Raw genomic sequence first — 27308 nt, 5'->3', positions numbered from 1 at the left:
ACATCTAAAAACCGGGGGTCCGTGTTTGCAGTGAGACCCAGTCGTTTTACTTGTGGCTGCAAAAATGTTAAACAGGCGGATGGAGGAGAAGTGGAACCGCGTCACTGTTTTGCAAAGCTGATTTATTTGTTTGAACAGGGATTAAATTCAGAACCGACGGTATTATGAGCAGTTCTGCACTGAATGTAGGATCAGAGCGAACGTTTCAGTGAACAGATTCTGAGGATAATGTTGAATTATTTAAAAGCTACATTAGCAGGGAGAGGGAGACTACATTAGTGTTTTTTGACTTTGTTTGGCTCAACTCCGTGAAATGTATTTCAGGGTCAAAGGGGTACTTACAGCATATGCAAATCACAAGGAGGCTGGGGCGTCTGGGTGGCGTAGCGGTCTACTCCATTGCCTTGCCAACGCGGGGATCACCGGTTCGAGTCGGCTGTGTCTGCGGGTGGGGAAGCTGGATGTGGGCATGTGTCCTGGTCCTGCAGTGGCGCCTCCTCTTGTCGGTCAGGGCGCCTGTTCGGGGGGGAGGGGGAGCTGGGGGGGAATAGCGTGATCCTCCCACGTGCTACGTCCCCCTGGTGAAACTCCTCACTATCAGGTGAAAAGAAGCGGCTGGTGACTCCACATGTATGGGAGGAGGCACGTGGTAGTATGCAGCCCTCCCCTGGATTAGCAGAGGAGGTGGAGCAGAGACCGGGACGGCTCGGAAGAGTGGGGTGATTGGCCAAGTACAACTGGGGAAAAAGAGGCGGTAAAAAAACATAAATAAATAACAAGGAGGCAGTTGACAGGTGTAGTTGGTGCTTCTGTATTTTTAAATGCCACCGTGTTGCATTGAGGGGTCTGAGGTCTGTAGTAAGTCAAAGAAAGAGGGACATTACAGCAGTGTGCTTGGCGTCTGCTGTTTATTCACAAACAGAAAATTTGCTTGATACTGACCGAATGATTTTTCTACCACACGGGAAGCTGCTGTGACGATGCAAGCAGCAGGGAGTCACTATCGAGTTCTGTCACTGGAAATGAGATCGCTGTGTTCTCGCCCGGGTATCGACCGTTGCAAGTAAAAAGACAAAGTAACAACAGTCGGTTGAGAAATGCTTTAATCAGTCTCTTAATTGCAATAAAAATTATGATCCTTTATTCAAAGGTTCAGATTTCAAAAGACCAAATTCCTGAAAGGACTGGCATTTTAGAGAGCAACATAAACAACTAATTGGTCTCTCTGAATTAACAAGGCAGTTAGGGCTTATTAGCCTGAGCTTTATGGTAATGTGATCCCCTCCACGAGGGGACCGAGGAGCAGCGGTTTGATTGGATTTTTTTCGTCAGCATTTGTGTTTTGGTTTTATTTTTTTATTTTTTATTTTTTTGGTGCTTCATGCAAAGAAGGGAAGATGTGAGTTCTCATTAGAACGGCTGTGTCAGAAACTTGAAGAAGGCAAAGTCACAGCGAACAAAATATACAAGCCGAAGTTGTAATAGCTTTGGAAAATAAACAATGAAAATAGTTTAGATAAATCTCATTTTGCTGAACAGTTTAGCTCAGAGATGGATGGTTCATATTGGCTTAAGCATGGGTTTTATTTGTGGCCTAAGGCAAGAAATAGATAATAACATGGTGGTCTCTGAATGATCTTGCTGAATGGGATCCTTAATCCAGGGGTGGCAGTGCCCATTGCTTCCTATATATAGAGGAGTTCAGCACATTGCTTATCATGTAGCCATTAGCTATAGTGTCATAACAAACAGTACATTTCAGGAATCAGGGACACTTTATTTTTCGTTTCCCCCAGCAATGCAACACGGAGACAAAAACACATTTCCAAAAATTGTAAGAACACACATCAAACTACAAAAAATAAAATAAAATCACTGTCCAGGAGAACGAACACCAGCCAGGATGACTGCCGGAACTGCCGGTCTGCATGGGCTAGCAGTTAGCTTAGCCTGCCCCACTTCCACGTCCTGTCAGACCGCCCTCGGTGTTTCCTCCTCGGGCGCAGCTCCAGGCAGGGCCGTGGTCCCTGGGCCCACCGGACGCAGCAGACCAGGCTCCCCCAGCTGATCCAACACCAGCTCTCCCAGCCAGACACCTTCGACACACCTCCCCGCACTCCTCACGGCGACACTAAAAACACAGTCAACGCTAGGCGAGGCTGCTGCCAGACCGCCCTTGGTGTTATCAGAACAGCCGGTCTGCGAGGGCTAGCAGTTAGCTTAGCCTGCCCCGCTTCCGCGTCCTGTCAGACCGCCCTCGGTGTTACCTCTTCTTCGGGCGCAGCTCCGGGCAGGGCCGTGGTCCCTGGGCCCACAGGACGCAGCAGATCCAACGCCAGCTCTCCCAGCCATCAAACGAAGACACAAACTTAACACGCAGACGTGGACAAAGACACTGCGTGGACGGTACTGGGTGAGGCTGCCGCGAACATAAGTTGGCGCCGCCATCTTCCCACACCAGTACTGGGTGAGGTCGCTGCAAACATGAATTCGTGCCGCCATCATTTTTGTACACGTCCCCAAATTTTCATTTAATTTAGATTCTCTTATGAAATGTTTTCAGTACAAAGCACAGCGCCTCAGCTGTGAAACAGTGGCGTGGTGACAGTTTCATGGCGGGATTACTTCATTCTGTCCATGACATTCATTCACTCTAACTGTAAATAGTGCACATTTAAGCCTCCTGATTTTTTTAGGGAAGCTGGACCTCTTTAAAATACAGTGCATAAAATTAATTGCCTCAACTCCACGCTCCCTTTGGGTTCGTGTTCAGTTAAGTTTGCATTTCTGGTCAAGACGGGCACTCCAAGCTGCTGTCTTTCTTCACCGCCGACACTGCTGATTCTCCACACACTTGTATCGGTGGTCTGTCCTGGCATGCGTAAGATAATAGCCTCCCTGCCATTGTCATGTAGAGGTTGGAAGGCCACCGTGTGGCCTCCGCACAGCGGCACACCCTCTGTTTGTTTGGCCCTCGAACTGCGGTGAATTTGTGCTGGAAGATCTACAGCTTGCTTACCCAAACAGGCCGATCGGTCCTCGGTGACAGCCCGCGATGCAGGGCCGGCATGTGTTGTAATGCCAGGAGTTACCCGGTGTACCCACGAGAACCTGTGATGATGGTGACATTTCACAATGCACCAGTGTGGAAATCTCACCCCCTCCTTCCCGCACTGGCAGTCTCCTCTGGTTCCTGCAGTGTTTGCTTGGGAAACGTTTGTCAGGCCTCTCTGACTCCTGCAGTTAAAGCAACACTCTGCCCACACTAGGATTTCATTGCGCCTCTTTATTTTGTAGGCGATGTATCCTAAGCAATATGCGGTTATACCGTGGGTACGTAGAGAAAGCTCAGAGACCGTTTGGGTTTGGCGTGCCAGGGAGAACGGACTGACCTCATTATCTCGTGAAATGATACTGAAGAGGAGCAAGACACCGTCGAGATGAAGGAGGTGATTTTCGTCAGAAAGACCAGCAACTCTAACAGGGTAAACGGTGCTCCAGCAGGAATTCAGAACGTCATAAATCACATTTCTGTCACGTCCGTTTGTGTTTACAGGACGGCTCTTTCAGTGGGGAGTCCTTTAAACTACCGGGAAAGTTGGGTTGACTCACAGCTGACTGATAACACGCTCCCCCCTCGTGCTGCTCCTGCCAAGCCTTACTGATAACAAACACACTGGAATAACTGAGGCTGTGTGTTATCCAGTCTAAATACAAACCAAATGTATCTACAAATTTAATCTACCTGCCACAGGCGCCCCCCCCCCCCCCCACGTTGCCAAAAGCAGCCAGCTGCACCCCACATTTGAGCCGTAACACCCACTGATCAATGTGGACATTTTTAAAAAGGTAATTTTTCGATACTCGTTTCCTGAATTCAAATGCAATATGTTGATGCTGCACAGGGGCGACAAGACATGACATAGTACCCCAAATTATTAGTTGTGTTACTCCAACTGAATGAGCTGGCACAGCTGCAGCTGCTGCGTGCTTCACTTAATAAATACAACATTTTGCTGCCGTCTAGCCATCGGGGTACATTTAGATATTATATCAAAGTTGTGAATGTTTTTGGCATTTAGCAGCAAAAAATGATAATGTGTTAATTACTGCTTGTCTGTGTACTGCTGCAACATGACGATATGACAGTATGACGATATGAGTTGCCTTCATTTACCCACCATAGCACAGATTATGCATGGGCATACACTGAAACAATGGCGGCACGGTGGCGCAGTGGTTAGCGCGGTCGCCTGCCAACAAGAAGGTCCTGGGTTCGAGCCCCGGGGTAGTCCAACCTCTGGTGTTGTCCCGGGTCGTCCTCTGTGTGGAGTTTGCATGTTCTCCCCGTCTCTGTAGGTTTCTTCGGGGTGCTCCGGTTTCCTCCCACAGTCCAAAGACATGTAGGTCAGGTGACTCGGCCATACTAGATTGTCCCTAGGTGTGTGTGTGTGTGTGTGTGTGTGGGCCCTGTGATGTGGACTGGCGGCCTGTCCAGGGTGTCTCCCCACCTGCCACCCAATGACTGCTGGGATAGGCTGCAGCATCCCTAAGAGCAGGATAAGGGGGTTGAGTAATGGATGGATGGACACATGCACATGGTACCATATTTAATTCCCGGACTATAAGGTGCTGCTTTTTTACTCGTCTGACTGGTCCTGCGATTTGTATTCCAGGGCGACTTATACAGTGTCATTTGGTGGGGAGAATACACTGCATTTCAACTAAAGCCACTAGATAGCGCGGGTCGACCACAAACCTTACTAGAAAATATCACGGGTTCAGGCGGGCGGGTGACAAAGCAGTGCTCTGAGTAAGTTATAAATAACTTCGAGAAAGATTGCCCACACACACACACACACACACACACACACACACAGAAGCAGCTTTGTCATCAATTTGCGATTGTGGTGTTGGTCAGTGCATGTGTTGTAGAGTGTCGAGGCTTCACCTGCGACTTTTTTCCCCTAAGTGGTTTCATGGCTTTTGTTTACACTGCCAAAACTCTTTCTTAGGTCAGAAAGAAGAGGCGTGTGTGTGTGTGTGTGTGTGTGTGTGCGTGTGAGCAAGAGACAAAGTTCACATTTTTGGGGGTTTTTCCGCATTTTTCTCCCCGGTTCTACCTGGCCAATTACCCCACTCTTCCGAGCCATCCTGGTCACTGCTCCACCCCCTCTGCTGATCCGGGGAGGGCTGCAGACTACCACATGCCTCCTCCCATACATGTGGAGTCACCAGCTGCTTCTTTTCACCTGACAGTGAGGAGTTTCACCAGGGGGACGTAGCACGTGGGAGGATCACGCTATTCCCCCCAGTTCCCCCTCCCCCCCTGAACAGGCGCCCTGACCGACCTGTGTCTGCGGCTTCCCACCTGCAGACACAGCCAATTGTGTCTCTAGGGATGCCTGACCAAGCCGGAGGTAACATGGGGGTTCGAACCAGTGATCCCCGTCTTGGTAGGCAACGGAATAGAATGGGTTGGGTGGGTGTGGTTATTAAAAAACCCTGAACCACCCGTGTTACCTCCAGCTTGGTCGGGCGTCCCTACAGACACAATTTGCCGTTTCTGCGGGTGGGAAGCCGGATGTGGGTATGTGTCCTGGTCGCTGCACTAGCGCCTCCTCTGGTTGGTCAGGTCGCCTGTTCAGGGGGGAGGGGGAACTGGGGGGGAATAGCGTGATCGTCCCCCTGGTGAAACTCCTCACTGTCAGGGGAAAAGAAGCGGCTGGTGACTCCACATGTATGGGAGGAGGCATGTGGTAGTCTGCAGCCCTCCCCGGATCAGCAGAGGGGGTGGAGCAGAGACCGGAACGGCTCAGCCGAGTGGGGTTATTGGCCGGATACAATTGGAGGGAAAAAGGGAGCAAACCCCCCCCCCCCCCCCCCAAAAAAAAAAAGCCCAGACCCGCGCATCACTACTGTACCACCATGTAAATAGGACTTATACATCGCGGAGCAACTTAAATGTGTTTTTCCTCACAACGACACGTTTTTTGCTGAGGGTGACTTGCGCTCCGGTGCGACTTGTCCAGCAGTACTTTCTTCTAGTTGCAAGTGAAGTTATATTTTTGTCTCTCCTCACTTCCTTAGAGCTCAACAAATAAAGCAGCTGCGTGGTGCCCACGAGACGTGGCGAGACAGATGTTACTTTCACGCTGCTCATTATGTGGAAATAGAGTCACTGAAACGCGTCCTCGACACATTCCCTGTAGTCTGCTCATCCAGTGTCCCATCGCATCTCGCCCACCTCACCTGCCGGTGCTGCATTCCTTCAGTCAGCATGCAGACGATGAGACCGATCCCATCCTTCTTAGATGGCGTTACTGTAATGGTCAACTTAAGCTCCTTATGTGAGACACACAGTCGTTGGAAGTGTGAAAGTCGGGGCAGATTTGTATTTCATGTTTGATTTGTGAGGTTTGAAAAGTTCACTGCAAATAGTCCCTACGAATTATCCTAAAAGGCCATCACAGACAGTTTTATACCCATCATTTATCTCCATGGCAGTTCAATCACTCAAACCGTGTTTCTCAGTTGGGTATACAGAAGTGTGTTGCGTATCAAAAGGGTGCAAATTCAGCATTATATCTTTATGTGTTTGTGTTGTTGGGTTAACACTCCATTTGCAACCATAGTATTGAGCTGTTTTCTGTGTGTCTCTGAAATGCCACTGAAATAATGCATCAAAGTGTCCGCCTGGGTGTCCGGGTAGTGTAGCAGTCTGTTCCATTGCCTACCAACATGGGGATCGCCGGTTCGAATCCCCGTGTTAACCTCCGGCTTGGTCAGGCGTCCCTACAGACACAATTGGCCGTGTCTGCGGGTGGGAAGCCGGATGTGGGTATGTGTCCTGGTCGCTGCCCTAGCGCCTCCTCTGGTCGGTCAGGGCGGCTGTTCGGGGGGGGGGGGAAGCGTGATCCTCCCACACGCTACGTCCCCCTGGTGAAACTCCTCACTGTCAGGTGAAAAGAAGCAGCTGGCGACTCCACATGTATGGGAGGAGGCATGTGGTAGTCTGCAGCCCTCCCCGGATCAGCAGAGGGGGTGGAGCAGAGACCGGGACGGCTCGGAAGAGTGGGGTAATTAGCCGGATACAATTGGGGAGAGAAAGGGGGTATAATAATAATAATAAAAAAAGGACAAATGGACAAATGTATTCAACAATGTTGTGTACATTGGACAGTAATAATTACAGTGTTTCCTTTAGCAGACGCCTTTATCCAAAGCGACGTACATCTGAGAGTTAATACAACACAAGCAAGGAGCTAGTCAGGAGGCGACAACGTGCCTAAGTGCCTAAAAACTAGGTCTGGTAGCCCGGTAGGACATGGGTGTCAACAGGCAGTACACAAAGGTAATGCATAGGGTGCATAGAAGCGATTTCTTTTTGTATTTTTATTAATATCAAATTAATATCAAATATGTGGATCATAAATAATATTAATACCGTCAGGTGTGGAGGTGTTCATGAAAGAGCTGGGTCTTTAGCTTCTTCTTAAAGATGGAGAGGGACTCGGCGGATCAGATGGAGTTCGGTAACTCATTCCACCACCGGGAGTAGTGATGCCTTACTTTATTGATTATTGCCGGAAACTTCTCATTTCACCTACCGACCTCCACAAGGAGATGAGAGCAACAGCCCCTCGGGGACTGATAGAGGTCCAGCGTCTTGCTCAGACACACATCAGCTGGGCGGGTGCTTGACAGCACAGGAGCTCGAGCCGAGCGCCTCTGGTTTAATGGAGGTTTCAGCACGTATTGTACTGTATTCTCCCCTTGCGGTTCTGAAATCTTGTATAAGGTAGCGTGCTGAAGCACTGGGACGCCAACAGGCCGGTTCTATGCGTTTACCTCAACATTTCTTCTCCATCATATTGGAATTCTTCACACCTACACACAGCCTTAATCCCCTCTGTCGCTCCGTCATATACTGCAAAAAAAAAAAAAAAAAAAGGGTCTCATCTCTGCCTCCTTCGAGTGGTGCCCGCCGCTGCTCCTTGTACAGGAAGTCCACAGAGACTCAAGTTCTTACCAGCTGAGAAGTGACAGGTCTGAACTTGGCATTTGGCTCTTATTGCTTTTGTGATTGCATCCTCTTTTCTCTCCTCCCAGGAACTCCAAGAAAGAGCTGAATGACATCCGCTTTGAATTTACCCCCGGTCGAGGTAAAAGCCCCGGCAAAATAATTTTGAACGTCCTGTTTCCTTTGTAGTTACACCTTCACATACTGTGAGTTGTTCTGTTTGCAGCACATAATGGAAATGTTTGTGAATAGAATTGCTTGTGTCAGTCGGTTTCTAATTCAGTGTCTAAAGTTGCTGCCAGCAGAGCAGACTGCTACACACCTGAAGTTTGTCGCGTTATTTTCTGAACAGACACTGCTGATGGCGTTTCCCAGGAGCTGTTTTCAGCCGGCCTGGTCAATGGACATGATGTTGTTATTGGTACTGTTCCTCCTCTTTCCTACACATTTTATAGCTCACATCTACTTCTACTTCTAACTTAATATGCGCATATGTGGGGTGTCTGGATAGTGTAGCAGCCTATTCTGTTGCTTACCAACACGGGGATCGCCAGCTCGAATCCCTGTGTTGCCTCCGGCTTAGTCGGGCACCCCTGCAGACACAATTGGCCGTGTCTGTGGGTGGGAAGCCAGATGTGGGTATGTGTCCTGGTCGCTGCACTAGCGCCTCGTCTGGTCGGTCGGGGCGCCTGTTCAGGGGTGGAGGGGGAACTGGGGGGAATAGCGTGATCCTCCCACGTGCTACGTCCCCCTGGTGAAACTCCTCACTGTCAGGTGGAAAGAAGCGGCTGGCGACTCCACATGTATGGAGGAGGCATGTGGTAGTCTGCAGCCCTCCCTGGATTGGCAGAGGGGGTAGAGCAGTGACCGGGACAGCTCGACGAGTGGGGTAATTGGCCGGGTACAATTGGGGGGGAAAAGGGGGGGGGCAGCAGGTGTGACTATTATTTCGTGATCAGTTGCTCTCTGATTGCTGAAATGGATGTTCTTCCCTCTTTTTGGATTTGATGCAGGAAATCATGGCCACATAAGTATATAAAAGCAAAGTAAGTGCGTAATGTAACTGATCACCAGATGCTTCTGTCTTTTACAGTTGCTGCTAACCTTCAGAAGATTGTAGATGACCCGACTACCTACAAAGTATTGACCTTTAAACTGGTGAGTTTCCAGACAATTAATGGCATCATTACCGCCTTCTCTCTTAAGGATCTCTGTGAAATAAGGAATGAGGGCATCCAGGTAGTTCAGCAGTCTATTCTGTTGCCTACCAACACGGGGATCGCTGGGTCGAATCCCTGTGTTACGTTACCTCCGACTTGGTCGGGCGTCCCTGCAGCCACAATCGGCTGTGTCTGCAGGTGGGGAGCCGGATGTGGGTATGTGTCCTGGTTGCTGCAGTAGCGCCTCCTCTGGTCGGTCGGGGCGCCTGTTCAGGGGGCCCTCCCCGGATCGGCAGAGGGGGTGGAGCAGTGATCGGGACGGCTCCGAAAAGTGGGGTAATTGGCCAAGTACAATTGAGGAGAAAAAGGGGGAAAAAGTCACAAAAAAAAAAAAGAAAGAAATAAGGAATGATGTTTCCATTTGTGTGGGACAAACGTCTTTTGTGTTTTCTGTATACATATATACTTAATAGTTACATGCTCAGCTTCCCAGTCATGTAGCCAGTATCTGAGAAACAGCTACCATCATGGGTAGCTCCGCTATGACCGTATCTTGCAGAGTATGGTACAGCAGGCAATGAAGCACCCAGCAAATAGTCTCGCTGGATTGAACGGCTTATTGACAGGAGAGGTCAAGGGTGAATGGCGAGAGTAGTATAGATTATAGGCAGACACAGACAGGCAAAAAAATGTCCAACACCCTCGTGTAACATTTCCAATAGCTTTTACAATTTATAACCCAAATAATTCTACTGCTGCTGAAGCACAGGGTGGCCAGAGCGTTCAACATACTTAAAAATGTATGTACAGACATAAATCACTGTCTGTGTCTGTTATACAGTTGCTTTAACACAAATAATACAATTTCAAAACTATTCTCATCTGGAAGGATTTATAATCCAGGTGCTGTATGAGATACTGTAATGACGACATTACTACGATGGTGCCCTAGAGCAATGAACTGAGAGAGCCTGATGTCTGATGGCCTTTGTGAGCATTCAAATACCTCTCTGTGGGGGCGTCCGGGTAGCATAGCGGTCCATTCCGTTGCCTACCAACACAGGGATCGTCGGTTCGAATCCCCGTGTTACCTCTGGCTTGGTCGGGCATCCCTACAGACACAATTGGCTGTGTCTGCGGGTGGGAAGCCAGACGTAGGTATGTGTCCTGGTCGCTGTACTAGCGCCTCCTCTGGTCAGTCGGGGCGCCTGTTCGGGGGGGGGGGACTGGGGGGAATAGTGTGATCCTCCCACATGCTGCGTCCCCCTGGTGAAACTCCTCACTGTCAGGTGAAAAGAAGCGGCTGGTGATTCCACATGTATGGGAGGAGGCATGTGGTAGTCTGCAGCCCTCCCCGGATCAGCAGAGGGGTGGGGCAGAGACCAGGGCAGCTTGGAAGAGAGGGGTAATTGGCCAAGTACAATTGGGGAGAAAAATGGGGGGGGGGTGAATAAATAAAAATCTCTCTGTAAGACACAGATCTGCCTTACACTGAAAAAAATGAAATTCTGCAGAAGAAATAACTACAAAATCGGCACATGGAACTCCAGCTGGATCAGCAAAAATGTTCACAGTACATTTAAAGTATGAGTTAGTCACCTTTATAAAGTTGTCAGTAAGCAACATCTGCGCATTGAGTCACAGCGATTGGCTGTTTGACCTTTATGCCATGTTTGTCTTATTAGCAGCTGGTGAGATTGCAGATGGACTTGATCTCAAGAGAGACAGTCTGCAGCCAGAGAGTTAGGGCAGCTTGCTAGGAATACATCAGCAATATGGCGGTTAATCAGTCTCAAATCCCACGCACAGAAAAACCAGCCGCGTGCATGTGACATGAACCCACAGAACAGTATCCGCAATCGGAAAACCATTCTGGCGAGGGAGCATTTCTGCTTTGCATGCACAAATGTGGTCCTGCAAGCAAGGGGCTGTGATGACCGTGAGCTGGACCCTCCCTATACACTCACAACTGCTCAATGCTCGCTCGTCAAGTTGACTTTGGAGACTTTGGAGGCGGGGATGGAACAGACAGTGGCTGCTGTCTCCTCTCCTTTGATTGGTCACTTTGAATACTGACCATGACCTTTTATTGGTTGTTTGGTTTGATCACTGACACAGTCGAAGACAGGCAGTTCCCTGAGAGAACAACTGTTTTCATGGCACCATCATGTCTGAGCAAATGAGTCTTACACTAAGTTAACACCTTCCAGAGATCCCATTTTACTATTGTTGGACAGAGTATTATAGTACATGCAGTAAATGAAATCAATACCTTCATCCAGCCATCATGCGGTAGGTGGGGAGACACCCTGGACAGACCACCAGGCCATCACACAAGGCCAACACACACACACACACACACACCTAGGGACAATTTAGTATGGCCGATTCACCTGACCTACATGTCTTTGGACTGTGGGAGGAAACCGGAGCACCTGGAGGAAACCCACACAGACATGGGGAGAACATGCAAACTCCACACAGAGGACGAGCTGGGATGACCCCCAAGGTTGTATTACCCCGGGGCTCGAACCCAGAACCTTCTTGCTGTGAGGCGACCGCGCTAACCACTGCACCACCGTACCGCCTTCAAACAATATTGAAATGAGATCTCTGGAAGATGTTAACTTAGTGTAAGACTTACTTGCTCAGACATGATGGTGCCATGAAAATGGTCTTTCTCTCAGGGAACTGCCCATCTTCGACTGTGTCAGTGATCAAACCAAACAGCCAATCAAAGGTCACGGTCAGTATTCAAAGTGACCAATCAAAGGAGTGGAGACATCAGCCACTCTGTCCCATCCCCGCCTCCAAAGGTTTTGAGACTAATTAACTGCCGTACAGCACTCTCCCATCTCCATGTGTGAACATGGCTCCACTGCAGGCAGTATAAAACCTGTGCTTCCATAGATTTCTCCATTGTACGCAGTCCCCTCAAATATGGAGTTTTGTTTCAAGTGTCACACCAACCTAGTGAGTGAGTGTAATCATTCACCAGGAGGATAACTCATGACATCTTTTACCTCAGGAGACTGATGGTGTAGGTGGCAGCAGAGCAACTTTATGATCGAACTAAACAAGAGATCACAGCAGACTCAGACTCATAGCTCACAGCGATGAGCTCACTGAAGGCCCCCGCAGACTGCACCACTGTACGTTTATTGCATGTTGCATTGTGTGATGGGAAAATAGTAAAATCTTGATACATTCCCCTTGTCAGACTGCTAGAGTTGATGTGAGGCTTCTTCCACATTGCGCATTAAGCTGAACAACAAGGTTACGACCCAGATTAGCTGACAGCAAGCTAACCATGCCCATGATGGCAAAAAAAAAAAGACATTCAAAATGTTGTCTTAGTGATAGCAAGTTCTTGCCTTAAGAAACCTGAAAAAAGAAAAGGAGGAGGATTCAGACCCATTAGATATACGTTCTGTCCACAGTGGATGCACTAGGATGTCATGGCTTTAGAGGGTAACAGTCATGATTTTCAACATTATCTCTGTGTATACAGTATATTGTAGGGATAACACCCTATTAGTTGCTATAACAGTGAGCAGTCATTTGAAATACTGCCAGGATCCTGTCTGCCGGCCGCCACTCTGCAAATGTGAAAACTTACTTCTTGGTTTGCTGATAGGCTGCATTGTGTAAGAAATTGCGGCCTGTCTCTGGTGTACACAGTTTCAGCGGTATTTCAGAGATGCACAAGACTGCTCAGTATTATGGGTGCTATTGAAGTGTTATTGCTACAGCATATTTCTACACCTAACTAGGTCGTCCGTCAGGACCGCCCCCTATAGGGTTTCGGTTGCCCGTGTTTGTTTAAAGCATGGGGCGCTACTCCACATGCAGCTCTATGGTTCTCCACGCACTGGAGATTTTGTGCCTTTCCATTGTCAAGATGCATTGATCATCTGCAAAGCAACGATGTCCCCCAGTCCATAATTTCAGTCTGTCGATGAATGCACCTAGGACTACTGCTACCCATAGGAATAGCGCGATTTATTATCGAGGTTTACTCCTCTAGATCCGCCGTGTTCTGCTCTGTTGTCTCCTGACAATGTTAACAGGATTACTGTGAGGAAGGTGTGGCTCTTCACCACGCACGGACAGTCACTCATCATGGAGAGGCTATATTTTGCACTTCACATGATGCTGGGGTGTATGGAGACCAGTCTAGGACGCCACGAAAGGCCATCTGGGAAAGGTACTACTCCCATCCTTAACCCCAAAGGGGTTGGCCCCCTTTAGTCGAGCAATTAGCGATGTTGTCTGATGGTGCAGTACAACCCCGGGTCGAATCCCACAGTGGGGGGAAATATGCTCGGTTACAGTAAGAATGGCCGTATACTTGAGCTAATAATACATGTTTCTACAGACGGGTAACAAATGAAAAGAAATAGTGCCTTAGTAAAGTGTTGGGCCACCACAAGCCTCCAGAACAGCTTCAGTGCTCCTTGTCATTAACTGCGGTTACGTGGACAACAATTCTTCAGCCCGATTGAAATCATTCTTATTAGAGATTCCAACTTAACTATTTACATGGACGCTAACTAAAATGATCCTATAAGATGTGTGTTTACATGCATGCCCCAAAGCATTTCATCAGAATGTAACGTTTTTTACATGCGCAAAGTGGTTCTGCCCGCTGTGAAGTGTCTAATCTGCCTGAAATAACAACAGAAGAAGAAGAAATGGTTCCACCTGCTGATACAATTTTCAGAATGGACCCACATTGTGTCCTTGGAACAATATTTGCGTTTCTGCTGTTCTTTCTATCCATCCACCCATTATCCGAACCACTTATCCTGCTCTCAGGGTCGCGGAGATGCTGGAGCCTATCCCAGCAGCCATTGGGCGGCAGGCGGGGAGACACCCTGGACAGGCCGCCAGGCCATCACACAGGGCCGACACACACACACACACACATTCATACCTAGGGGTGACTTAGTACGGCCAATTCACCTGACCTACAAGTCTCTGAACTGTGGGAGGAAACCGGAGCTCCCGCAGAAAACCCACGCAGACACAGGGAGAACATGCAAACGCTTTCTAATTAAGCAGTAATCTCAGCAGCGCATACTGTTTGAACAACTTGCTTTTTCGAGCATTTCGAACATTGATGCGTTCAACAATCCTTAAATCTTTTAAGGTCTCCAACAAAAAAGTTGTCAGCCACAGGTCTATTTTGTTTTGCCACCGCCATGTTTCTGTCCCTCCTGGAAACTCGTTTACATCACCTAATGTTACTCCCACATGAGGCAAAAATTGCCCTGGTATTAATATTAACTCCCTTACAACTGTGGATAAAGTCGCAAGTTTTCTGCCACCCACCTCCCCTACTACATTGAAAGACCACTTCATTTGTGCTGCTCAACACTCTCACTCTCAATAACAAATCACTTCTGATATATGATGTTATCCTGGATAAAGATATTGACGTTATGTGTTTAACAGAGACCTGGCAGCAGGCAAATGACTATTGCTCTTAATCAAGCTACTCCACCAGGCTATGTATACCTTCAAAAGCCTCACTCAGTGGGTCGGGTGGGGGGCTTGCACTTATCCATCAAAAAAACTTCAAGGCAAAGATCCTCCCTACACGCAGTACCTCATCTTTTGAATGTCTGGCCTTTAGGCTGGTTGGTCCTCACCCTCTGCAAATTGTCCCAGTCTGTCGCCCTCCCAAACCTTCATCTGTGTGTCTCTCGGAACTCTCGTACCCCTTTTCCACCAAGGCAGTTCAAGGGCTGGTTCGGAGCCGATGCCTAATCCCGAATCTCGAGTTCTTCACATTTCAAAGAACCGGCTCTTGGCCAGGAAAACTGATTCCAGAGTGGCGCCAACTCTTTGCTGAGCTAGAAGAAGAACCACCTACGTCAGGGGCTGGGGGCGGGCAGCAACAATCAGTTCTGCTGAATAATGCATGCACCCCTTAACATTCAGTAATGACACTTCAAATCAAAGTTGATAGGAATCAAATGGCTTTATCAGCATGTACTTTATTTGATCGACTTTGACTTTTGAGTGAATTTGAAACTCCAAATTCACTTTTCCATATTAAAAAACCTCATTTTAGTATAACTATCCGAAATCCTATTTTTAAAAACACATCGACAAAGAACACAAAAGAGTTCACGCTAAGAAATCAAGGACACCTTGTAAATTTCAGACCAGTCACCCCACACGAGAACAAGGCAGAAAATCACAGGTTTTGTAAATTTAGTAATGAAAATTTGTGTTATGATATTTAAATAAACCGTCCATCAGCAGGGACATAAGAGCCTCTTTGTTATGAGACCAGTCTCTTGAGAGAGCTCCAGCCAGCTCACAATGTTGTCTGTGAGCATGACTGGCCAGCTTGTCGCCAGTTTGTGGAGCTTCTCAACTCCAAAAGCTTCTGAGTAAATTTCTATTCGCCATCAATTTTCATAAAATTGCCAATATTTTAAATCTGCACTGTTGATTTCTCCCCTCAAAAATTCTCAGACGCGAATTTAACGATGAAATTGCATACACTGGACACTGCTTGGCGTCCTCCTCATCATATTTTTCATACATCTTGTAATTTCATCATAATTCTGTTATCCTCTTTCAATGTTGCATTCTGTAAATTGTGTACACACAACATCCATTGCACGTCTGTCCATCTTGGGAGAGAGAGAGAGATCCCTCCTCTGTTGCTCTCCCTGAGGATTCTTCCTATCTTCTAGTTTCTTCCTATTCCTATTTCTTCCTGAGACAAATTTGTAATTTGTGATAATGGACTATACAGATTAAATTGACTTGACATACAAAAATTAAATGTGAAAATTGTAAAAAATTCGAAATCTACCCAGTTGATTTCTCACCTCATCTTTGGAAATGTATACAGAATGTATACAGTGACATAATGATGTGGCTGTCTAGCCTGTGGAAAAGCAAGCCGGTTCTTAGAAGGTTCACAAGTTGAACCAACTGAGAACTGGTACTAGCACTAACCCAGAGCTGGAACTAGGTTCGTGTTGATCGAAAGGGGTTATCATAGGTCCATAGACTTGCCTGTTCCGTATCACCAACTACGCTCATGTTAGGTGAATTTAACATCCATGTTGACTCCAACAGTTGTGCATTTGCTGCCGAGTTTCTTTTTCTCCTTGACTGTTTAAACATCACTCAGCATGTTAAATTTACCACACATAGCAAAGGTTATGGACCTTGTCTGCGCAACAGGTTTTGCCGCCTCCAACCTATGTGGACTGGATATTACCATCCTCTGACCGTCTTACTATCCTGTGTAATGTGGCTGTTCCCTTAACAAAGTTGTGTCAAAAGCGGACCATTACATATAGGAACATTAAATCCGTCAGCACAACCATTCTAGGAAATATACTTCAAACACAAAATAACCCAGCTCCTCTTGCCTCCTCAACCGAGGAGCTGAGATCTCATCATGACGCACTCCTCTCCTTCAGCCTTGACTGTTGCCCCTCTGAAAACTCAGACCATCTTTTTCTCTCTGTCTGCTCCTTGGTTTACCGCTGTGCTGCACTCAATTAAGTCTGCTGACTGCCAACTGGAGAGGCTTTATAAAACATCTGGTCTTCCAGTCCAATTGGAGGATTACAGGGAGCATGTCAAGGACTACAATGCCCTCTCCCAGATCAAATCAGTTTACTATACTGACCTCATCAATAACAGCAAGGGAACTCCTGGATCCCTCTTCTCCACTATCAACAGGCTATGGTCGGGCCCCTGAATCCCAACCCCATCACCGGCTCCGCACAACTTTGCAATATGTTTCTGGACTTTTTCAGTCAAAAATCAAATCCATCTACCAGCAACTCCAATTATTCCCCACCATGCCCTCAGCTCAGGTTGTGACTAGCACTACCCTCTCAACCCCCCCCCCCGTCAATCTGCCATTTCTCCATTTTCTCTCCTGTTGATGCAGCCCACATTGAATAGCTGATCACCAGATCTAATGCCACCACCTGCTCACTGGATCCAATGCCATCTTCCTTGGTCAAGGCTTGCCTACTTTCTTTCTTCCCTCTTATGGTTAGCATTGTGAACACCTCTCTGCTGGCTGGTGCTGGTCCCCCCTCACTTAAACTGGCTGCAGTCACTCCCACCCTCAAGAATCAAGGACTGGACCTGGATAACCTAAACAACTATAGGCTCATTTCCAGCCTCCTGTTTCTTGCTAGAATTCTGGAGCAGGCTGTTGCTGCCCAATGACAGTGTCACTTGACTGACTAACAATGTCCTGTATGAACCTCTCCAGTCAGGTTTCCAGGTCAAGCTTAGCACAGAGGCGGCCCTTGTCGAAGATATTAACGACCTCCTCATTGTCGCTGATTCCCCCCATTTTAACATCGTCATCCTCCTGGACCTCTCTGCTGCTTTTAACACCGTCTGTCATACCATTCTCATTGACCACATGGAACCAGTTCTGGGCATCACTGGAACAGTACTGGTTTGGTTCAGATACTACCTAACTGACCAGCAGCAGTATGTGTCACTTGGGGACTCAAAATGCCCTCCAGCCCCTCTCAGCCAAGGTGTCCCTCTAGGTTCTGTGCTTGGTCCCCTGCTGTTCATCATATACGTGCTACTCCTGGGCCAGATCATTCCAAACCACGGTCTTAACTTACACTGCTATGCTGATGACACACATATTTACATCCGGTCTAAACCCACCTCACAACTCCCTTCCCAATCTCTTACTGGTTTTCTTAAGGACATCAAAAACTGAATGACTTCAAACTTACTCAGGCTCAACAGCAGTAAATCCGAGGTGATGTTGGTGGCTCCGAAGGCTCTGCTGAATATAGCAGGTGACCTTGTCCTGTCCATTGATAGCTGTTCCATCTGTCCATCCTCTGAGGTCAGGAATCTTGGTGTCGTCTTAAACCACTCTCCAGTGTTTCCCCTAGGTTGACTGCTTTGGGAGGGTGGATAGGCTGCAGCAGGAGGAGGGATCATACATTGTTTTTACTATATTCGATCGGTTCTCTTCCTCCTTCTGGCCACTTGGTGTAGCTGTTGCCTTGAGTTTGATCGTTGTCTGAGTGCTACAAGATTGTATGGAGTGGAATTAAGTGTACATTTTTATTTACGTTTGCATCTAACATCACCAATATCGCTCTTGTAGAGCCAGGAGTATTTCATCTCTGACAGCCAAGATGGAGCAAAGCCCGTCATCCTGAACTTGTCGGGGGGGGGGGCAGCTGTATCAGCAGAGGAGCACTGCTAGTGTTCCAACCAGGACTAGCTTCCCTCCCATCACTAGCAGAACTCCTAGCATCCTCGCCACTGTCACCAGATTCAGGTTGGGTGCGTTTAAAATACGCAGATATTTTGGCCTGAATTTCAGACGTTTGCGTCAACGTCTGTCCATCTTGGGTTTTAGACAGATTACAGTAACGGATTACTCTTGGTGGGAAACTTTTAATGCACTTTAAGTAACGTAATGAGTTGTCATCAACTCGAGTAACATTATCCTCACTTGTCTCTCCTCTGCCCCACTCACTGAGTGTGTGGAAGGGCTAAGCCCTGCCCTCGGTGAAACACAGCAGAGGAGAGGAGAGAAACTAGTGCAACACTAAATGGAAGGAAAACGCAGTAGAGACTCACACTGAGCTGTAATGTAGTGACTGCACATAAATTAGGTAAATAACATAACTAAAATATTTTGATTCTTTCAGCCCCCCCCCCCAAGGATGTTTCGATCAGTTAGATCTTCCTCAGGCTAAGGAGGATCTCACTGATCGAGACGTTGCTAAATAAAATAGCTTTTGGGAACAATTTAGTGTGCAGACCTTACTCCTTCATTCTAGTTTTGCTATTTTTGTCTTGCGTCTTAATATTTTCTGGATGTGTGCATACTTGCTTCTTCCCCACATCAAGTCTGTCACCAAATCTGCTTTCTTCCACTTGACTCCAACCATCCCTCACAGACCCTGCAGGGCAGACCCTTATGCATGCTTTTGTTACATCTTGCTTGGACTACTGCAATGGTGTCCTATTTGGGGTGTCAGGCAAAGCCCTGGATAGGCTTCAGTATGTCCAGAACTCTGCGGCGATGGTTCTCAAATGCATCAGACCCTGGAAACATATCACCCCTACACTGCACCACATTCACAGGCTCCCTGTTAAATTCCGCATTGACTATAAGCTCCTGCTCCTCATCTACAAGCCCGTCCATGGCCTTCGCTCCTAATACCTTTACCAACCTCCTCCACATACACGCCCCTTCCCGTGGTCTCCGTTCCAGTGACTCTGGACTCCTCACCAGTCCAAAAACTAGACTCTACCATGGGGGACTGGGCTTTCAGTGTTGCTGCCCCTGAGCTCTGGAGCATTCTCCCCCCCCCAGCAACCCGCAATTCGAACTCCATCACTACCTTCAAAAAAAGACTCAAAACTGAGTTGTTCAGGCTGGCTTTCTCCTCAGTTTAGATTCTCCTTTACATATATTTTTACTATTCTTAGACATAATATTCATAACTAATTCTTTTAATGTTTGTATTACTGTTTATTTTCACTGATTTTCCTAATTTTTTTCTTGTTCTATACTACCGTACAGTGTCCTTGGGTTTCCTGAAAGGCGCTTTAAATCCAATGTATTATTATTTTATTATTATTATTTAAGAGAGACCAGTTTTCACCATACAGCCCCACTGTGTTGCGCAGAAAACTGCAGAACTGGCGGGTCCCTGAAGCGATGTGGCGCCCCTCCCCACCCAGTCAGGTGTAAATTGTTGGCGGCCAGCAGGCGTCAGGCTGCAGATTCAGGCTCCAGCTCTTCCACCGGGGATCGCTGCGTGAGAGATATTGATTGGCTCGCAGGGACCACTGAAACCAAACTAAAGGCACGTTACCTTTATTAAGGCCTCCTTGTGGAGCAACCGAGCAGCATAATCAGTTAAAAAAGCTTGTGAGACAAGGCGCTCACTGGAGGGTGAAACTGTCGATAACATGACCTTGTGTTCTGTCATGGGATCTGCTCCGGTGTCGGGGATTCCTGGGGGGCACAAACTACAGACGGGTCAATAAACTAATGACATCACTATTTCTCCAACAACTTGAAATTTCGTCTTGTTTTTCTCGTGTTTGATCCCGTGGCCGGTGCATGTGTAACTTGTAAAAGAGTGCAGAGAACATGTACACAAACTACCACCAGAACCAAGGCACCTTCTTCTTTAACCAATCAATGAATTCAATTGTTTCCTACTTATGCAACCTGGGGAATTAATCAATTTTTTTGTACCATTTTTCCTGTCTCCTGCTTCAAGTTCTCCAGTGCCAAAAAAATAATTATATATATATATATTTTCTGGTTCAGAATTTAAAAGACCAAAGTGGTCTAGAAAGCCTTAATCCATGGAACGATAAATTCACTAACTGTAAATAGACTCACTACCCTGCTAATCCTAGTTGTTAGCAGTTTTGGGGATGTTAAAGTCTGACTGAAATTAAAACAGTAATATTTTTTGAGTGTCCAGGTAGCGTAGCGGTCTATTCCATTGCCTACCAACACGAGGCTTGCTGGTTCGAATCCCAATGTTACCTCCGGCTTGGTCGGGTGTCCCTACAGACACAATTGGCCGTGTCCGCGGATGGGAAGCCAGGTGTGGGTATGTGTCCTGGTCATTGCTCTGGCACCTCCTCTGGTCGGTCGGGGCACCTGTTTGGGGGGGAGGGGGAACTGGGGGGAATAGCGTGATCCTCCCACGTGCTACATCCCCCTGGTGAAACTCCTCACTGTCAGGTGAAAAGACGTGGCTGGTGACTCCACATGTATGGGAGGAGACATGTGGTAGTCTGCAGCCCTCCCCGGATCAGCAGAGGGGGTGGAGCAGAGACCGGGACGGCTCGGGAGAGTGGGGTGATTGGCCGGGTACAACTGGAGAGAGGGAAAAATAAGAGGGGGGGGGGGTCCAAAAATAAAAAAGTGGTCTAGAAAGCCTTAATCCATGGAGCGGTAAGTTGTAGGCTCAGTACCCTGCTCAGCCTGGTTGTTGGCAGTTTTGGGGCTGTTGAAGTCTGACTGAATTAAAACACTAACATTGTTCAACATCACTTCACCAACACTCAGTCATGCATTTTGTCTCTTCCTACTGAAACAAAATTGAATTGAATTTTCTTTTTTTCTGTTTTTAAAAAGCCTCCCTCCAGTTCTGCCAACTGATCTTTTTACTGATTTACGTACAGCCTGTACTACTACTTCTACTACTACTTCTACTACTCTCGGCTGCTCCCGTTAGGGGTCACCCCAGCGGCTCATCCGTTTCCATCTCTTCCTGTCTTCTGCGTCTTCCTCTGTCTCACCAGCCTGTTAGATCAAATCTAAGAGGCTGGGGGGGATGGGGGGGGGGGTAATAGGCCGTATATTAATGTTCATTCTTTATTTACTTTGGCCAAAACGTATTTCAAACCAAGTCACCGTCATTTATCAGCAGGAAACAGAAGAGTCACGTGTTTAAAAACGTTAGTCGTTGCTTTAGTAAACAGAACCGTCCCACTCACCCACCTCCACCAACATGGTGTAGGCCGGCGCGTTTGGGTGTAGTACATGCACAGTGGGCGAGGGGTTGGGGATGGGGCATTCCCCGGGCTTTTCGTGCGGGCCAGCTTGTACTAATCAATCAAAGCTCAGCTCATGAATATTAATGAGGCCTAGACCTTTCCTGCACAGCCCTCATTAGACTATTTAGAACCGTTACGGATGAAAGTGTAGGACAAAAAATCTATTGCAAATAACACCGTGTTGCTCAGGGCGTCCGGGTAGCGTGGTGGTCTATTCCTTTGCCTACCAACCGGGGGATCGCTGGTTCGAATCCCCGTGTTACCTCCGGCTTGGTCGGGCGTCCCTACAGACACAATTAGCCGTGTCTGCGGGTGGGAAGCCGGATGTGGGTGTGTCCTGGTCGCTGCACTAGCGCCTCCTCTGGTCAGTTGGGGCACCTGTTCAGGGGGGAGGGGGAACTGGGGGGAATAGTGTGATCCTCCCACGCGCTACGTCCCCCTGGTGAAACTCCTCACTGTCAGGTGAAAAGAAGCGGCTGGTGACTCCACATGTATGGGAGGAGGCAGGTGGTAGTCTGCAGCCCTCCCCGGATCAGCAGAGGGGGTGGAGCAGAGACCGGGACGGCTCGGAAGAGTGGGGTGATTGGCCGGGTATAATTGGGGAGAAAAAGGGGGCGGGGGGAATGGTTGCTCAGTGTTGCTGTGTTCAAGGTTTTCAGACATGAGAAGTTAAATGTGATGACTGGTTGCGGTGCAGCTCTATCCAGGGCCGAGGGTTTGGTGGCGGGTGGCGGCGGTGTGAGCGGGAGGATGTGACCTCACCCCACTGACTTGACTCTTGTCTTCCTCTCCTCCCAGGCTTCCAGCTGTAACGACACAGAGATCCCAGATGAGGTGAAGCTGATCGGCTTTGCGCAGCTTAGCGTTAGCTGATACCCCCTTGGTGGCCGAAGCAGGTGAGATGGAGGAGACAGTTCAGGGCAGACAGACTGAGTAACACCCCACCCGCACCCTGCACAATCCTCTCTTCTCCACCCTTTATCCACAAAGAAACAAAAAAAAAAAAAGAAGAAAAAAAAAAGACGCACTCCTCTCCTCCCTTTCACGTGCCCTGATGCCAAGCTCTGCCACAGCCGCACCTCCACTTCCTTAACTCCTCTCCTACCTGGTCACCGTTCCCTTCCCCTTCACCTCCCCACCTTACGACATTCCACCGCCCAGCGCACGGACCAGGATCAGGATAAAGTCCAGGGAATTTAAGATGTACTCAGGCTGTAAAAGCAAGTGAATAAGATGTAGCTTTGGCTGTTTATTTTATTTTGTTGGTTTTATTTGGTTTTGTTTTATTTTAATTTTTTTTGGTTTTATTATTTATGTTTGGGTTTTAAATAATTTCCCCTCTGCATTCAGCAAAGTTCTCATTATTTACTGAAATGAGGATGTGTTTCAGTCTTCTCACACTGTTTTGTTGCCACTGTGAAAAACGAAAGAAAAAAAAAGGTTTCGACTTGCACGCCACAGACCCGCTCTTTCCAGATGCTTCCTTTTGGTCTGTGTCATATAGCCCGCATTGAGAATGTATGACGTAGTTCGTTTATGGAGAAAAAAAAAAACAAACAAAAACAAAACAAACAAAAAAAAAGCACATTTTCATGAAAACACAATGAATGTCGGAAAAGAGGACGAGCTGTCCGGCTCTGTGTAGACATGCGTCCCGCTGTCGAAAAGGGACCCATCCGCCTGGAGCGCACAGGAGAGACCAGACCCAGATTCTACCACGTGTAACCTGCTGCTCATTCTGACGACAGCAGTGGTGATGATTCATAATGCTAGCGGTGCCTTGTTCATTAACTGTGCCTAAGAGAGGAGGCGATGAGTGAGACCACGAGGGAGGCGGGGAGCAGAACCTGCTAAATTAAATTACCATTTCAGAGAAAAAGCACCAACAAATTCCAAGTTAGGGTTTCTTTCTGGAGTGACCAGGACAAGCTGTAATGCACTTTTGGGCAGAGTATATGCTGCGGCCGAGCTGATGCCCCGCCCCGGAGACGGTTTAACCTGCACGCTTCTGTCCGCTGACCACTGTCGTTTGACCCATACCAGAACCTGTAGTCATGTAATCCGCTTTTGGTTGATGTGGTTTCAGAAGCCAAGCTAATAGAAAAAAAAAAAATCACAAGTCTCATTTTCTTGCTGTCTTTCTGCACTACAAAAAGTTTCCCCCCCCCCTAAAAAAAGTAAAGTAGAAACTAAAATGTACTGTATGACAATGCATTCGCAGATGAAACCAAAAGGCAACTACTGAAAGGTTGATGAGCCATTTGTTCGTCCAAACAAGTCCAGTAGCTCTAAATTATTTTATAAGTATTGAAGTAGTAAATATTAACTTGTACTAAATTCTTTATTTTAAGAGGTAAGTTATTGTGTTTTCTATGTACAGTATGTGTACCATTCCAGCATATTATCCCTTCTCCCCTCACTGTAATCAGCTGATTTCAAATTTCTGCAGAGGTGCAACAAATAAAGAATTGCTATTATTTAAAGAGAGTTTTGTATTTTGGTATTTGATGTTGCCGTCATATCCCATCTTATCAGAACTAGATTTTGGGTTAAATTTATGAATGTTGGATATTTTTGCCCAAGAGTGGAACAAGATTTGACAATGTGACGCCACTATTACCAGCTGTCAGTCATGATTGTGATTGACAGCTGGCATATTTACAGCGGTTGGCGGTGTGCTGAGGGACTGTGTAGACACGTGGACAGGCACCAGGGTGCAGCAGAGTTCAAAACACCACAGTGCTGGACAGCTGAATACAAACGTGCATGTAAACTTTCTGCATGTAAAGTCTAACGCACACGTCCGTCTCCGTATCATCACGCTGGCTCCCAGTTGGTGCATGCATGACGCTCCGGGGCCTTTGTCTTGGCTCTGTGGACCGTTAAAAGGAACGGCACCGACTTACCTGCTAACCCATGTTAAGATGTGCACTCCTTTCCCACTCTCTTCCTACCACCTCAGGAAGACCACCGCCTCCGCCCACTCTAAACACGCTGAGCTGTAGATCCGGCCTTCACCCGCCCGGCCCCAAAACGGTGAAACCAACTCCAGTCGTCCATCCGGTCTAAAGCTTTGCTTACTTCACTTGCAAAAGGACCGAAGACTTTCCTCTGCCAGGCCGGCCCTCGTTCATGGATGGCCCCAAGCATAACTGCGATGCTGATTTGTGGCACTGTCCGGCTAATTTGTAATTCGGATCCCTTATTATTCACGTCACTGTTGCTGATCTGCCCGTCGCACGTTTATACTAACTGCACTTGACGTGTCCTGCACCGCTGGCTGTGATGTGATTACCACTCAAGAGCTCTGATGCCTGCAGGTTACCACATGAATACAGTGTCTGCTAGCTGGTCGCTCTCTTTGCAGTTTCTTCGGATAAAAGCATCTGCTAAATCCATCCATCATCCAAGCCGCTTATCCCAACTGGGGTCGCAGGGATGCTGGAGCCTCTCCCAGCAGTCATTGGGACGGCAGGCGGGGAGACACCCTGGACAGGCCGCCGGTCCGTCACAACCATCACAGGGCCACCACACAGTCACACCTGGGGACAATTTAGTACGTCCGAGTCACCTGGCCTACAGGTCTTCGGACTGTGGGAGGAAACACACGCAGAGAACATGCAAACTCCACACAGAGGACGACCCGGGACGACCCCCAAGGCTGGACTACCCCGGGGCTCGAACCCAGGACCTTCTCGCTGTGAGGCGACTGCACTAACCACCGCGCCACCGTGCCGCCATCTGCTAATGATAAAATGTAAATGGATGAAAACAACTGAAAACAACTTCCTGTCAGTAACTACTGCTGTTTTAAATGAGGTGGATATTCAAAAAAAAAGAAAAAAAGCTTGCAACATTAATCAAGATGTGCCTACAGTCCAGGGACAATTACAGACGACAATTAAAAGGCATAATATAACTATTTATTCAAGTATGTGTTTTTTAATATAAAAAACATACAATCTAGAACAACAATCCCGTTGGGGAAAGATGCTTTCACAGTAAATGTCACAATAGCTTATAATACTAGAAACTTCCCCAAAAAAAAAGAAGCAAAAAACATTTGAAATGAACACTTGGCTTTGGAAGCTATTTACACTTCAGAAAATATATTTTAAAAAAAACAAACATTATTTCAGTAGCAGTGCTTCAGTAATGACTGATATGTCAGATACACGTGATGCCGCGGCCACGCCCACCCGCTTTTACTGACAGGTGAAGCCTGCCAGTAAAACCACGCCCCTGCCAGTAAACCACGCCCCACCTGCCAATAAAACCACGCCCCTGCCAATAAAACCACGCCCATCTGCTTTTACTGACAGGTGAAACCTCACTTGCACAACGTGACGCTGCATTTATTTCTTTTTTCTTTTGTGGATTTTTTTCCTTTTCTCCCCAGTTGTATCCGGCCAATTACCCCCCCCCCTCTTCCGGTCGCTGCTCCACCCCCTCTGCTGATCCGGGGAGGACTGCAGACTTCACATGCCTCCTCCCATACATGTGGAGTCACCAGCCGCTTCTTTTCACCTGACGGTGAGGAGTTTCACGAGGGGGGACGTAGCGCGTGATCCTCTCACGCGCTACGTCCCCCCTCCCCCCTGAACAGGCACCCCGAGCGACCAGAGGAGGCGCTAGTGCAGCGACCAGGACACACCCACATCCGGCTTCCCACCCGCAGACACGGCCAATTGTGTCTGTAGGGACGCCTGACCAAGCCGGAGGTAACACGGGGATTTGAACCGGCGATCCCCGTGTTGGTAGGCAACGGAATAGACCGCCACGCCACCCGGGACGCCCTGTGATGCTGCATTTCTGTCTGTGCGTGGCGATGAGCTGAAACAGATGTTGACACACGATACACAACACCACCAAGAGCAGGAGCTGCGTTCATGAGCTGCAAAGAGCTGACGGAGACGTTCGCCCGCGTGAGGCAAGACTCCCAAAACGGGAAACGACTCGTCGCATGTAAACTCAGAAACTGACCCTGCACAGAGAGGACAGGCAGCGACATGGTAGTACCGTGGAATCAAACAGATTAGGCAAATTCAGATGGACAGGGCATCTGGAGGGCTCAGCTGCTGTGCATGTTGTGACCCGTGCACGTGTCCTCCCTCCTGCAGGAGACGGCTGCACGGGGACTCGAACTCAGTAGACAGGAACGTGAAATAAAGTGGACGACGTGTTTTACTGGATTGGTCTCAGTCTGCAGATTGTGAGGAATGGTGAGGATGCAAGGAGCAGAGGTGGTGAAGGCATATGAGTTTAAGTACTTGGGGTCAGCTGTCCAAAGTAACGGGGAGTGCAGAAGAGAGGTGAAGGAGAGGGTGCAGGCAGGGTGGAGTGGGTGGAGAAGAGAGTGCAGGCAGGGTGGAGTGGGTGGAGAAGAGTGTCAGGAGTGATGTGTGACAGAAGGGTACCAGCAAGAGTTAAAGGGAAGGTTTACAAGATGGTTGTGAGACCAGCTATGTTGTATGGTTTGGAGACAGTGGCGCTGATGAAAAGACAGGAGGTGGAGGTGGAGGTGGCTGAGATGAAGATGATGAGATTTTCAC

At 48.0% G+C, this 27308-nt stretch overlaps 1 protein-coding gene across 1 annotated transcript in view; it reads left to right on the top strand.

Annotated features, from left to right (window-relative positions):
- Nucleotides 1-24230, top strand: part of stk39 (serine threonine kinase 39) — a 50007-nt gene extending 25777 nt beyond the window's left edge. Inside the window, exons 15-18 of the mRNA XM_056289367.1 lie at nt 8113-8165; nt 8376-8444; nt 9117-9181; nt 22555-24230. Of these exons, the coding sequence (XP_056145342.1) occupies nt 8113-8165; nt 8376-8444; nt 9117-9181; nt 22555-22629 (262 nt within the window). The 3' untranslated portion in view covers nt 22630-24230. The remainder of the gene's footprint in view (nt 1-8112; nt 8166-8375; nt 8445-9116; nt 9182-22554) is intronic.
- Nucleotides 24231-27308: the final 3078 nt, after the last annotated feature.

Source organism: Lampris incognitus, chromosome 11, assembly GCF_029633865.1.
Source record: "Lampris incognitus isolate fLamInc1 chromosome 11, fLamInc1.hap2, whole genome shotgun sequence".
NCBI lineage: Eukaryota > Metazoa > Chordata > Actinopteri > Lampriformes > Lampridae > Lampris > Lampris incognitus.
The sequence above is the reverse complement of the archived record's forward strand: the minus strand, read 5'-3'. Positions and strand labels throughout refer to the sequence as shown.